This window comes from Merops nubicus, unplaced genomic scaffold, assembly GCF_000691845.1.
Source record: "Merops nubicus isolate BGI_N331 unplaced genomic scaffold, ASM69184v1 scaffold16943, whole genome shotgun sequence".
Lineage (NCBI taxonomy): Eukaryota > Metazoa > Chordata > Aves > Coraciiformes > Meropidae > Merops > Merops nubicus.
In genome coordinates, this window is record NW_008598408.1 from 1 (window position 1) to 13,197 (window position 13,197).

The 13,197-nt window shown below is 40.8% G+C and overlaps 1 protein-coding gene across 1 annotated transcript in view; it reads left to right on the forward strand.

Moving 5' to 3' along the window:
- Positions 1-3,947: 3,947 nt before the first annotated feature.
- Positions 3,948-13,197, forward strand: part of ACRC (acidic repeat containing) — a 14,737-nt gene continuing 5,487 nt past the window's right edge. Inside the window, exons 1-7 of the mRNA XM_008937040.1 lie at positions 3,948-4,011; positions 4,237-4,288; positions 4,661-4,734; positions 6,441-6,881; positions 8,168-8,333; positions 9,418-9,562; positions 11,302-11,440. Of these exons, the coding sequence (XP_008935288.1) occupies positions 3,948-4,011; positions 4,237-4,288; positions 4,661-4,734; positions 6,441-6,881; positions 8,168-8,333; positions 9,418-9,562; positions 11,302-11,440 (1,081 nt within the window). The remainder of the gene's footprint in view (positions 4,012-4,236; positions 4,289-4,660; positions 4,735-6,440; positions 6,882-8,167; positions 8,334-9,417; positions 9,563-11,301; positions 11,441-13,197) is intronic.

Here is a 13,197-nt window from a genome sequence, read left to right on the forward strand (position 1 = left end):
GCGGTGGCGGCTTTCGCTGCGGGTGGGCTTCAGGCGGACGCACTCCGGGGAGCGTGGCCGCAGAGAGCCGGGGCCAGCGGGGCGTCAGGTGAGGCGGCTCCTGGGGGGACAGCAGCGCCGCTGCGTCCGTCCTCCGCTGTGTCTTGTTGATCGTATCTAAATATAGTTTTAGATTACATCCCGTAATTATTTTATGTTTATTGGTAGCATGTTTCAGAGTTATGCTGTTTCAGGCTCGGGTAACTTTAATTACATGAAATTATCTCCATATTTTTGACCAGTTGCACAGTCTGTTTTTCAAGCTGTTAGTGCTTGGAATAAAATGAAATAAATAAATTGGTAAGAGTATTATGGCATGCCTCTATCTGTGCACGCGAATTGCAGTCCAAGCGGTAGGGCATCCATTCTGTATCTTAAAATGTGAAGCTGTTGCAGTTTGCTACATATTCATGGCAATTGTATCTAAGTGCATGCAGCGTGTTTCTCACTGTTGCGTGTTTTGAACTTTCAGAGTTCTCTGTGTGATCATACACCATTTGTTAAGATGAGGAGCAAGTTTTCTATTGCTTCTGACACCAAATTGGAACTTAGACCAACATAACTTTGTAAGCTTGTGTCTCCAAATGGTTCCATCTTTCAGATTTTGACAGATACTGATTACTACTTGAATATTGGAATCATAGAATCTTTTAGGTTGGGAAAGACCTTTAAGATTGAGCCAAACCATTAACCCAGCACTACCAATTCCACCACTAAACTATGTCACTAAATGCCACATCTATTTTAAATAATTTAAAACAGTTCAGCCTATTTGAGATTTGCCATGGTTTTTTCAGTATATGTTTGCTTCTCACTGTTTTACTGGTATTTCAGAGCAGACGAGACACAGATCTACTTGCTATTAGCCTCATGTCCCTGATACTAGTCTGCTTTTCATTTTTTTACAGCTGTGCGCTGTACTTCTCTTCCAGCAGTGATGATGAATTTGAAATGTGTAAGTAATATCACGTTAGTTTGTTTTCTAAAGGGGTATGAAAAGAGCACAATTCTATTTAGTTATAGTGAAGTAGTGTTTTAAATTTACTTTCTTTCGTGCCTGCTTCTGCAAAGCACATTTGCTCCTTGCTGTGCTGGTAGCTAGACACCACAGTGTATAGGTAGTGTATTCTTGAATCTTGTGGGTGCTTTTTTGCCTTGCATTATTTTTTTCTTCTTGACTCAGTTTTGTCTGCTTACTTGCTTCCTTCATAGTCTACAGGACATCTTAGAATAAACATTTTCTCTAAGCAATTACTGTTCCAAACATGTCTAAACTACTCAGGATTTCCTCTTGCATGTCACAGCTTTTACTGCATGTATCTTAACCAGTCAGAGGAATGTTTTTGGCGTTTCATAGTGGCTCAAGGTCTTGGTAAGATGTAATTAAGCATTAAATTTTACATGGTGGCTTCTGCTTTTCATAACTTCCTATCTTTATGTACAACTCTGATATTCATATTGTTAATTTTGGTAATAGCCATTATGATTATAGTTTTGTGCTAGGGTAGTTGGATACACATTGTGTTTTTTCCTGTTGCAAGAGTACTGTTTAGCTTGTTCCTGAGCTAAATGGATCATAGCTAAATCTACCACATCTCAAGACAGTTTCAGGCTGGTAAATAATTTAAAGGTTTGTGAATCTTGCAATAGGTTCCTCATTACCTGTTCAGCATTTGAGCAGAGATGGTAGAAATGGTGAGGCAGCAAGTTGTATCTGTTTATTCTGCTTAGTTTTCCGTTTGCATATCATTTGTGTTAATCTAGCAGTAGATTTCTTATTACTTCAGAGCTCATGCTGTGCTCCAGCTCAGTGCCATGTGAATGATCTTTAGCCTTGTCAGGCCTTACCCCTTACATCCAGCTGAAATAAAATGTGCTGTGTATAGTTCTTGCACTACATCTGGACTTTTAAATCTGGTAAATACTTCAATACTGTCCATTCATTAGGTCATTTTTAATTTTCCTGTAATTAAAAAAATCTTAACTATTTGATAGTCTGCTCTCCTTTTCTACTGTTTTTTGCTTCCTCCATCCAGGAGGCTGTTGAGGTCAAAGTCATATGTCAGCTCTGCTATGGAAGGTAGCTGAGAGTAACTAGTTGGGGCTCGGAGTGGCATATTTGCAAAGCTAATCTATTGCCATCCTATTGCTGTATTGACAGCCGTAGGAAAGATTGAAATGAAAATATGTGCCAAGACAAGAGACAAAGAGAATCGATTTAAGCAGCAAGTCGTATTTTTTCTGTAAGGTTTTGGTTTCCTGTGACCAGCTGTCAGGTTTGTTAGTTTGGTGCTGCTTCATGGCCTAGGATCACTGTGCTTATGATGATCTAGGAAAGCCGCTGGCCGTTTGTGTTTCAGTGAGCAGCAGATGCTGTGTTTACTTCTTTTGTAATGAAGGTAGTGGTGAAGACTGCTAGGTGCTAAAACTGAAAAAAAACTTACTGCTCCAAATAATTTTTTGAGCTTCAAGGTCTTGAATTCCTTCCCCACCCTACCTTGTGCTCTCCTTTAAAGAGTGACGTGTGGGAACAGACTCTGTACCCCAGAGGTGGTACCGTAGGCATGTTTATTGCGCACAGACGCAGGGGGGTCGCTCCACCACAAACTCATACCCAAAGTGTCAATTTATCTCATATTTATACAGCAAAACATTGCATATTCAGATGACGCCTACACACATTCGTTACCTCACCCCGCCCACCCCCCCGCTTCGTGTTATCATAAGCTGATCCGTCCTGCGCTTGCGCGGTTTCCCCTGGTAACTGCGGGCAGGGGTCTTCGAGTCGAGGGAAGTGGTCTCTGGGAGGAAGGCCGTGGGTCTTCCTCGTAATGTACTTTTCACCTCTTGCCCGGAATGTGGTGATTTGGCAAGTTTGCAAAATTGAGCCAGTCCTGGTCAGCTCTTGTCCTTGGTCAAAATCTGTTCTTCCTTACTTGCCACTCTTCTCCTGATAAGTTTGTGGTATATGTTACTTTGTATCCGTCAGTTCTGTTCTTTATGACTGGATATGTCTCTGCATGTGTTAGTCTTTATTATCTGTTTTAGCCTCCTTGGTTAGTAAGTCCATAGTCCCTTTGTTAGAGTGTCAAGGCTCATCCTGTTAGCTATTTCTTGTTAGCAATTTAGCCTGTTTGCCTTCATATTGGTTAGTGTAGTGATTTCTTCTATTTTATCTCTTATGTTAATATCCTATTTCTACTCTTTATATCAATAATTATTTCTATTACTTATGTGAAGAGGATAACTCGCAGACCTATCCTGTGCTTTTTAACTCCGAGTGTGCTTTCAGGGTACCATTTAGGTGTAGCTCAGCTGCTCCTCCTGGTACCAGAATCTACCGGTCAGCCATAAAAACTTTATCTAGCAAACCTATCATCCGGTTTGGGGGTATGGCATAATGTGAAAATTTATAGTCCCATTGATGTTGTGCATGCAGCTTTAGATTGTGAGAACAAAGACTCATTAACTGCTCTTTAGGCCCATTGTGTTCAGAAGAAGGGACAATTGTTTCCTTTCCCTAAAAGTTATACTGAAAAACTCCTGTTTAACTTTTGTGAATCTTTTATGATGATGGTGTGTGAAATTTTGATAGCATTTCTGCTGTTTCAAGAGTCGTTCACTACTTTCAATCTTTTGCTACATCAAGGGTGTGCTGTGCTGCTCTCTAGTTGTTTAGCAGTCACCACAATATCCCTGGAGTGATTAAAAAGCATTTATTTCTGAGAAGTAGTATTGTATTGCTGTTCTACAGTGGGATATTATTGTTAGCATTTTGTCTGAACGTTTTTTTGAAATTGCTGAGTGGAATAGGCAGATGGAGGCGGCTTTGCAGTATGAAAACTAGGGCCTGCGGTCATTGAAATGCTTGGAGAAAATATTGATAGAGACATTCAATTCCACGCCCAATGATCCACACATATAAGGAGGCTACAGTGTATACTGCAAAACAGATGCCCAATACAAAGCCAGGTAAGTGCTGTTAAGGAGTGAATAGTGAAGGAAATGCTGGAAAGCTTCTGTCAGCTTTGTGGAATTGAGAGTTGGAATTATGTAAAGGATTTTTATGTTTGTGTGTTGTGGGTTTTTTTAAGTCTTCAGACCATATTTTTACTAGTTGCAAACTTTTCTCTTAAAAAAAAAAAAAGTGCACGACAAAAGAGACAGAAGCTTGTTCTTAATCTTTTATTGTTTCAGTTTTAACCAGAATGAAAACTCCCAAATCTGTTTCTAAAAAGGCGGATGCAAGGTGAGTGCTGTAATTATTGACTTTCCAATGTTTGTTTATGTGTTTTCTGTATCATGCCTACTATTCAGAATACAGAAAAACTGTAAAGTTTTAGAGATTCATAGGCAGATGTGTTTATAGGAGTGAATTCAGACAGAAGAACTGTTATGTGCTCAATCTCTGTATTCAGGTCAAATGTAAAACATGATGTTTGGAAGTATATGTGCTCTATTGCCATTCCCCTTAATGGGCCTAGTTTGCAACATTTGCTGTGAGCAACTGGTAATGTTATACTGGGTAGCTTTTTCTGGTTTGATTTTTTTTTTAAGTAATGCAAATTCTTCTGTTTTCCTGGTTTTGCCTACTTTTTCACACTATTTGCTTGTGTTGCAGTTTGAAGGACTCAATTGATAGCTCAGATGATTTCTTCTTGGACTTTAAAGTGAGGAACAGAACAACAAAGAATGGTATGAAGCAGGCATTTTAATGGGTGGAAAGATAGATTCATTGCTGAGCTCATAAATTTGAGAGACCTTGTTAAACACAAGAGACTCAAGTCTCTTCCTTGAGGGTAACAGAGGAGAGGCTTTTCTGTTTCTTTTGGGGCTTGCAGAGGAAAGCATGGTAGAACTGTTCTGACAAATGTACATTTTGAAGCATTGGTGTGGGTCTGCAGATGCTGTAAGCTATCTGCTAGTATTTGGGTCTGTAAAAAGAGTAGCAACTCGTGGTTGATTAGACTGAGCTGCAAATATGAGGTGATCACTGTGGAGAAAGAATCAGGATATGCAAAAACAGCATTCCAGTGACTGTACCAGCTCATTCTGTGGCCAAAAGACACCGAGAGGGTAACTGTTGTTAGGCTAGACACCTCCAGTTTGATGGAGGTGTTTGCAATCGGACCACTCTTGCCTAGGCATGATGCAGAGCCATAGATAGGATCTTTTATTTTGGAGCTTCTTTAGGCAAGGCCCTACGTGTAATCCTTTTAACAGTGGCTATAAGATGCTCTGACAAACCATGACTTGAGGGGTTTCAGTGCTTGTCTGAGCAGAGAATCCTTGTTTTCCCCCAAGGGATGAAAAGTGCCTTGGTTTAGTAACATTCAGAGCCTGACTACAGCTGTCTGACACACTTGTCATTGATACAAGCAAACTGGACTTTCCTGAAAGGAGTAAACAAGGCTCTGGAATTCTTTACACAGCCACTATGCAGCGATCAGGTGATAGAACTCTAGCAGATGAAGGATGATAACAGTGATCTCATGTGAAGCTGGAGAAGCTCTGATCCCTGATGAGGAAGGGCAGTATCTCTTGCAGCTGGTGTGAATGTCAACCCTGAAACATGTATGGCAGCTATGGACTCTATAAAAGCTGATGGAATGCTTAATTGAGGAGAAATGAGGGGAAGCAAAAGTGGACCAGAAGCAAAAAAGTTACCCATAGATCTGACATGATCCCTTGATCTCGATAGGTCAAATCTGTGATGTCAGAAACTTTGCTAGGAAGTGTGCACTACGTGCTGTAGGCCATGGCCCAGTCAGCTAAGACTGACTTCACTTGCTGGTTTTGTAAAACTTCAATACGAAATGTTCAGCCTTACTCTGAAAGATGGGGAGAGACTCTGTCAGGGAGTGTCGTGACAACACAAGGGGTAATGGTTTTAAACTGGGTGTGGGTAGATTTACATTAGCTATTAGGAAGAAGCTCTTTACTGTGAGGGTAGAGAGACACTGAAACAGGTTGCCCAGAGAAGCTGTGGCTGTGTCTCCTCTCTGGAAGTGTTCAAGGTCAGGTTAGATGGGGCTTTCAGCTACCTGGTTTACTGGAAGCTGTCCCTGCCTATGGCAGGCAGGTTGGAACTAGATGATCTTGAAGATCTCTTCCAACCACAACCATTCCATGAATAAAGATTATGTCAGCATTAACTACCTATGTAGGATTGTTAGGCCTGATGGCTGATGTGTACATACATGGGGTTTAAGCTACCTTTTCTTTTAACATGTCAGTGACTCTCCATTTAGTATGATGGCAAATGACAGTGTAAAAAAGAAAATGCAAAGATATTTTTCTATTATTTGTGTCTTCCTACCTCTCGAAGGATTTTTGTGTTAAGACAAAGGCAGTTCTGAATGAAACTACCAAAAGTTTAAGCTGTTTCTTTTGAATTGCAGCACAGAAAGATCTTCAAACACCAAAGAAATTGATGGCCTCTGGAAAGAAAAAGACTTGCTGCCAAGAATTGCAGTATCCAGAGGCTTCAAGTGACACTGAAAATTCTGTCTTTGTAGAAAGTTCATGGCATGACCACCCAAAATGGGGAGTGAAAGACTTCAAAGAGAGTTGGAGATGCATAGAACTTTCATCTCCAGAAAATATGAAGGAATCAATTTCCAGAGGCAGTCCTGACTTACTTGTTAGACAGAAAGAAAGAAGCTGTGAAAAGAGTTCAGAAAGCAGAGGGCCAGCTGTGGCACCACAGCGAAGTACAGGGGTGGAATCGGAGAGCTCAGATGACGAATTCGAGTCATTAATGGAACGGATAAGGAAACGAAGCGTATCCCAAACCCCCATCTTAAGCACAAGGAGGACTGTCTACCAGCCAAGCACAATAGGTAAGCAATTGTTCCTTGCTAACTTGCAAGCTACCTACTGGCAGCAATGGTAGTGCTGATTGTCCAACTCTTAATTTGTGCAGCATATGGAGCAGAAATACATCCCTGCGTCTTGCAATTTGATGGCATTAGAAATTACTGAGCATTCTGACTGATTCTACTAGTCTTGTGTATCAAGATTTAAGTTTTTCACTATTTTTTTATAATTCCTATAATTGTTGGCATTTTTAGTTTTAAAAATTGTTTTGAAAACAAATCAACTGGTGTTTTTTAATGACGTTATCAAATTTTTTTTTAGGTATGATAGCAGTTAATGCGAAGCTGTCGTTTTGGCTGAAATTTTGAACAGTTTAGATGCTGCTAATTTAGTATTTGGATTTATAATTGACATTTTTAAAAATAGAGTTTATAATGAGAATTTCCTAAATCAGAATCTTTCTCTGCTTTGACTAACTTAAGTAAACTCCATCTGAAATCTTGCAAAGTGGGAAAAGGGCTATTGCTGAGTAAGAGCAGGTGAAAACTTGATCTCCTTCTAGACAAGTAAACACAGGATGCCTTCCTCAGTAACAAGGACTAGTTCAGGGCAAGGAGACCTATGGAAGAGGACGGCTGATGGAAGAGAAATATGTCCTCAGAAAGAACAAATAATTATTTTTTTTTATGTTGGACTATGTTAATGTAATCTACAGATCTTATTCTGCAGGTCAGCCAGCAGCTGCATAGGCTTCTCTGTATGTGGTTAAATAGTGAAGTGGGCCAAATAGCTTTTCTTTAACTGTTCCCCTAACTTAAAGCAGTTCTTGATTTCTGATGTGAAGGTCAATCATTGTAGCAGTCTGGACAGATGTGGACTGGGGAAATAGGCAGCTATCTGATTGGAATTTACCTGTGAGATAAAGTGTCTTCTGGTACACAAGGGGTTAGAATGATATTTTTGTTGAAATGATCTGTATCTGTATCTCTGCATCACTGTTCCCAATGTGCTGGTGATGGATTTTGGATTGGTGAAATGTCACAGTGAGGTCACAACTGCTTTTCCTTCCAATTCCTCCTAGCTGAATGTTTGAAAGTTTGGAATTTGTCATTCCTTCACTGATCATTTTTGTAGTAAATAACAGGAAATTGCTATTCCACCACTCATAAAAGCCTTTGGATTCAAATATGCACAGTGAGAGTCTGTGCTGAGGTGGAATACTTAACTTTTTTCACAGTTATGTTACCTGGCATTTATGCTCCTGATTCTTTGATGGTGTGTAATCCCGTGTCTTCTTTTGTTGACGCAGAAAACATCAAGCCACCCTGTGAAAATGCTCAGTCATTGAAAGGAGGAAGAGTCAAGACACCAAGGCCAAACTCCATTTCACTTCAGGAAACACCTTCCAATGTTACTGCCAGAATTCCTAGGAACGAATTGGTCAGTAGCTCACCATCAGCAAAGGCAGAGAAAACGTAAGTGTTTCCAATCTTTACTATGTTCTAGGACCATTATAGATGGACAGAAAGATGCTAAACGTTTTGCCTAGGATGGCATTCTGATTTTTCTGGCACCTAGACACTTCTGCTGCCAATTCAGCAGTTGTTAATGGTTAAGTACCTGGAAATCAAAGGTTTCAGTCTCAGGTATGACAGGGAGAATATAAACTAATCTCTCCTTAGAGGAATTGACAGCAAATATATTTGAGAGATGTCAAATCTTTTCTGTAAATGTTAGCTCTCTTGCTAATACCTTGTGTTGGCAGAGCACACTTCTGACACACACTGCCCTATAGATTCTACCTGTCCAGCTGCCTGTCTCTGAAAATATATCAAAACTGATTCTATTAGTAATTCATGCTTTTTAACAAACTTGTCTTTGATATTTTTGGCGTGTATACTTACAAATTGCAGATTTCATGTTTCTATATATGAATGCAACTTAAGCTTTTTAGAAGAAGGTCTTTTTCGTTTCTAATAGGTACCTTTATTCTGCCTTTTAGCCATAGATGCTTCCTTTAGTCATTTTCTATCTGTATAACAATACAAAAACTTATATGATGTGCTCGAAGATTACACTTTGTCAGAATACTGCAGTATTGAAGTTGGTAATCCTAGTGGAATATCTGCTTCCTCTGAATGAATTCCTGAGGATTCTCAGAACGTTGTTGGCTATGTTTCTGAAAACTTACTTTTATTGTGGGTGATTATTGGGACTGTCCATATATTGATTGTTTTGATGTCGTTGTGGCTCAGTGTCACAAAGACCTGAGCCACCCTCTTTTCCTACTTAAAAGTCTTCATAATCTAGTTCTGTGAATTAATGAAATAACTGCAGACCTATTGCAGTAGCTCTGCCCCTTCATGTCCCTGAAGGGGGCAAGAGGACAGTGTGAGCACGTGCACCACTCTGGCCTCGTGAGGGCAAGCTAGTGAAGAGTCAGGAGACATTTATGCCAGTGGCAGCACCCCAGACATTTTTATTGGCTACAAAGTGGCCATTGTTTTTCGATGTGGTATCTCTGTACTTCAGTACACTGCTTTATGGCTTTTCTTACAGGCCCAGGGTATGCTCAGTGCCTGGCTGTTTCCTGAAGGATCTCTCAGATCCGACTTCCCACTATGTGAAGCATTTCAAGAAAAATAAAGAGGAGCTGGCACAGAAGCTCTACTGTCTGTATAATAGTACCATCTTTGAGCAGAAGGTTTGTTTCAAAACAAAACCTACAATTCTAAAATACTGTTTGCTCCTCTCTTTTAGATGTTATTGTTCTTTATCCTCTTCAGTTAGTAGAAGTTAAGCTTCATAGCAATGACTTATGTTTTAATTAGTTCAAGCAATTTCTTTGAAAGAGGCTTTCATTTTGGCTTGCTTTCCCTGCTGTAATGGGGTACCATCTTCAGTGAGCAGTCTGGGTGGTGTCCAACTGTCCTTGATGAGATAAACTGCTACATGAGGAGCTTTAGATCAGTTTCATCTATGAAGAGGTGACTGTTTATCTTCATGTATTTTCTAGTACCTGCATGGTCATGAACTCAGCAGCCCAAGAATGTTTCTTGTGCTGCCTCTATGTTAGTAGACCCCAGCAAAGGCAGTTACAGCTTTGTGCTGCTGAAAGAAGCTCCACGTTGCTCCACAATTGCTCATTCAGCTGTTACTGAAGTAACACCTACTAGCGAACTCGGCAGCATTACCACAGCCTAATGGCTCCTTGTAACACAACTTTCTTGCCTGCAACAAAAGGCAAATGGTAGGAGTGTATGTTGGGAAGAAGAGACTGATGAATAAAAGCACTTGCCTTTGTTGTGAAGGCCTGTTGCCTTGTACTTAAACATGATACATGCAATCTTCATTCCTGTTGTGTGTTTATGTCTGCCATTCTGGAGCAGACTTAAAAGCTGCTTGCCCTTTGAATAACAGTTTTGGGTGAATCTAGAACTGTAAGTTGCATTTCAAATTGAAGGTTTAATTTTGAAGAACAGCTGTCTTGATATTTACATCTTTTTGGGTACTGGACACCTTCCTCTGTTGAGAAACATCCTTGAAATGAAGGACACTGCCCTCAGTAATTTCAAGAGAATTTCCTTCAGAAAGGAGAATGTGTCTGGACAGCTGAAAAAACATTGCTGAGCTGTTTTCACGTAAAGCTGAGCTGAACAGCCTCACTATTGCAGAAGGCAAAATACCCTGCTTGCCAGTGCCTCAGCCCTGTAGCTGTACTGGTGCTACTGTTGGACCATTTACTTAAGCTCATTTACTAAAAGTTTTTTGTCATCTCTGTTAGTTAAAGAAGAGCTGACCAAGATAGATATGGTAAGGGCTTATACAATCAGAGGCAGCACAGAGGATAAGCAGGGGGTGATTAACTACCCTTCTACCCTCTTGCATTGTGAGGAGTTAAAATGGCAAGCTGCAGGTTCAGAACCACCAAAGCAGATGGTGCCTGACCTGTAGATTACTAAGCTGTAGAACCTTTTGATCATGGGCTGTTGTGGATGCTAACAATGCATATATACACACACTATCCCCAAAACACCAGAAAACAACTTTAAGGGCTACTTAATGCAACAGAGCCAGCAGTGGCTCAGTGAAGTCTTGTCTTGCAAATGGCTAGCAGTTGGGAAAAGTGCTTTTTTTTGAAGAGGAAATTTTTATGCCTGCCTTGTCCTTGTATTCCCTCTTAAACAGCATGTGTTAGCCACTGTTTGAGACAACAGAAGAATTAAGGGACTTCTTGTCTCATCCTGCATTGTGAAACTGTGTGTTGGTTACAGAGACTGAGAATAGGAATAAGGAGGAGGGTGGTTTTGCCTTTTAAGTGACAACAGTATTAAGAGCACTAATAGATAAATCCTGTACTGGCTTTGTAGTAACTACAAAGGGAAGTCAGAGGGCCAGGAGAAGGTAAGAGAGGGCAGATTACATGTACTTTTTGTTTTTCAGTTACCAGAAAAAATGGCAATAATCTGGAATAAGAAAATGAGAAAAACAGCAGGATATTGTGTAACTGGACAGACAGAAGGTCCTGAAGCAAAGCGTTATGCTCGCATAGAACTTTCTGAGAGGGTCTGTGACTCTGCAGGTAGGTAAAAGAAATGTTGATTCTTCATTGAGGAATCAAGTTCTAGAGATAGAAACATGAATCTGAGGCCTAAGAGATCTGAAACTGGACCCCGCTTTGAAATTTCTTATTGCTTTGAATAAATAAATCCACTCATGGTAGTACTTGTCCTCACAACCCTTCTAAGAGGCTGGGCAAATTTACAAGATGTGTGACCAGCAATGTATTCGTGCTAACTGCAGTGTTTTGTTTGAGTTTCTTACTGATCAAAGACCTGTAGGTTACTCTAATTCTATATGTACTATAACAGCAATCTAAAATCTGACTTCCCTCAGCATAGCTAGCCACCTTCTTAGAAGGATTTAAGCTGCAGTAAAGACAGGTCACTGCCAAGTTAAGTGTGGTGGGTACTATAACTGTTATTTCTCCCTCATTCCCTCCCATTTGGGGAAATTCATGTTGCAGTTACAGTGGGAGAACCAGTTCTCTAATTAATAGAATATTTAGAAGTAAGCCTAATAATTTGATTTGAGAGGTATAACAGAGTACCCTGGGAATCTGCGTTTGAGGGGTTAGGAGTTCACGAGTGCTAGTCAGATTTTAAGAAGCACAGGGGCAGCCAATTCCATTGTGTTGCAAGTCAAGCAAGCTGTGTAGAAGACCAGCTTGGCTGAACAAGCTCAGAGGTAAAAATTGTGGAGCTCAAGAGCAAAAAGAAATTGTATGATCTCTGGAAGCAAGATCAGGCTTCACAGGAAGATTACAGAGCTCTGGTTCATATATGCAGGGAGAGGAAATTAAAGGCTAAGGTTCAATTAGAGTTGACACTGGCCAGTGTTGTGTCAGTTACCAAGAAGGGCTTTTCAAAGTATGTTAATAGCAAGAGGAGATCTGAAGAAAACATTGGACTGGTACTTGTTGAGGATGGTCATCTGACTGTGCCATGTGGACATCAAGCTGTTGACTACTACTGTCTGGATGCAACCATCCAGCCAGTTTCTCATCCACTGAACAGTCCACCCACCAAACCCATATTTCTCCATCTTTGTGTTCAAAGGACTTCAGAAGTCCAGATAGATGACATCTGTAGCTCTTCCGTTGTCCACTGATGCAGTCACTTCTTTGTAGAAGGCCACTGAGTTGGTCAGGCAGGACGTGCCCCTTGTAAAGTCATGCTGGCTGTCTGGAATCACCTCCCCATCCTCCATGTACCTTAGCACTTCTTCTAGGAGGATCTGCTCCCTGATCTTCCCAGGCACAGAGGTGAGGCTGACAGGTCGGCAGTTCCTGGGTCTTCCTTTCTACCCTTTTTAAAAATAGGGGTGATGTTTCCTTTCTTCCAGTCACCAGGGACCTCACCTGACTGCCAGGGCTTTTCAAATATTATAGACAGTGCCTTGGCAACTGCATCAGCCAATTCTTTCAGTACTCTGGGTGCATCTCATCAGGCCCCATGGACTTGTGACTGTTAAGGTTCCTTGGGTAGTCGCAAACCTTTTATGATGAGAGGGACTTTGTCTCCCTGGTCCCTGTCTTGTGGCCCATCAACTTGAGAGCTGTGAGGGGAGAAGCTGCCAGTGAAAACTGAGGCAAAAATGTTGTTGAGGACCTCAGCCTTTTCCTCATCTGTTGTTACTAGCTCAGCATTGCTGCTCATCAGTGGAGTGTGCTTTCTTTGACCTTCCTTTTCTGTTTTACATACTTGTAGAAGCCCTTCTTGTTTTTCTTTGCATGCCTTGCCAAGTTCAGCTCCAGCTATGCCTTGGCATTCCTGACCT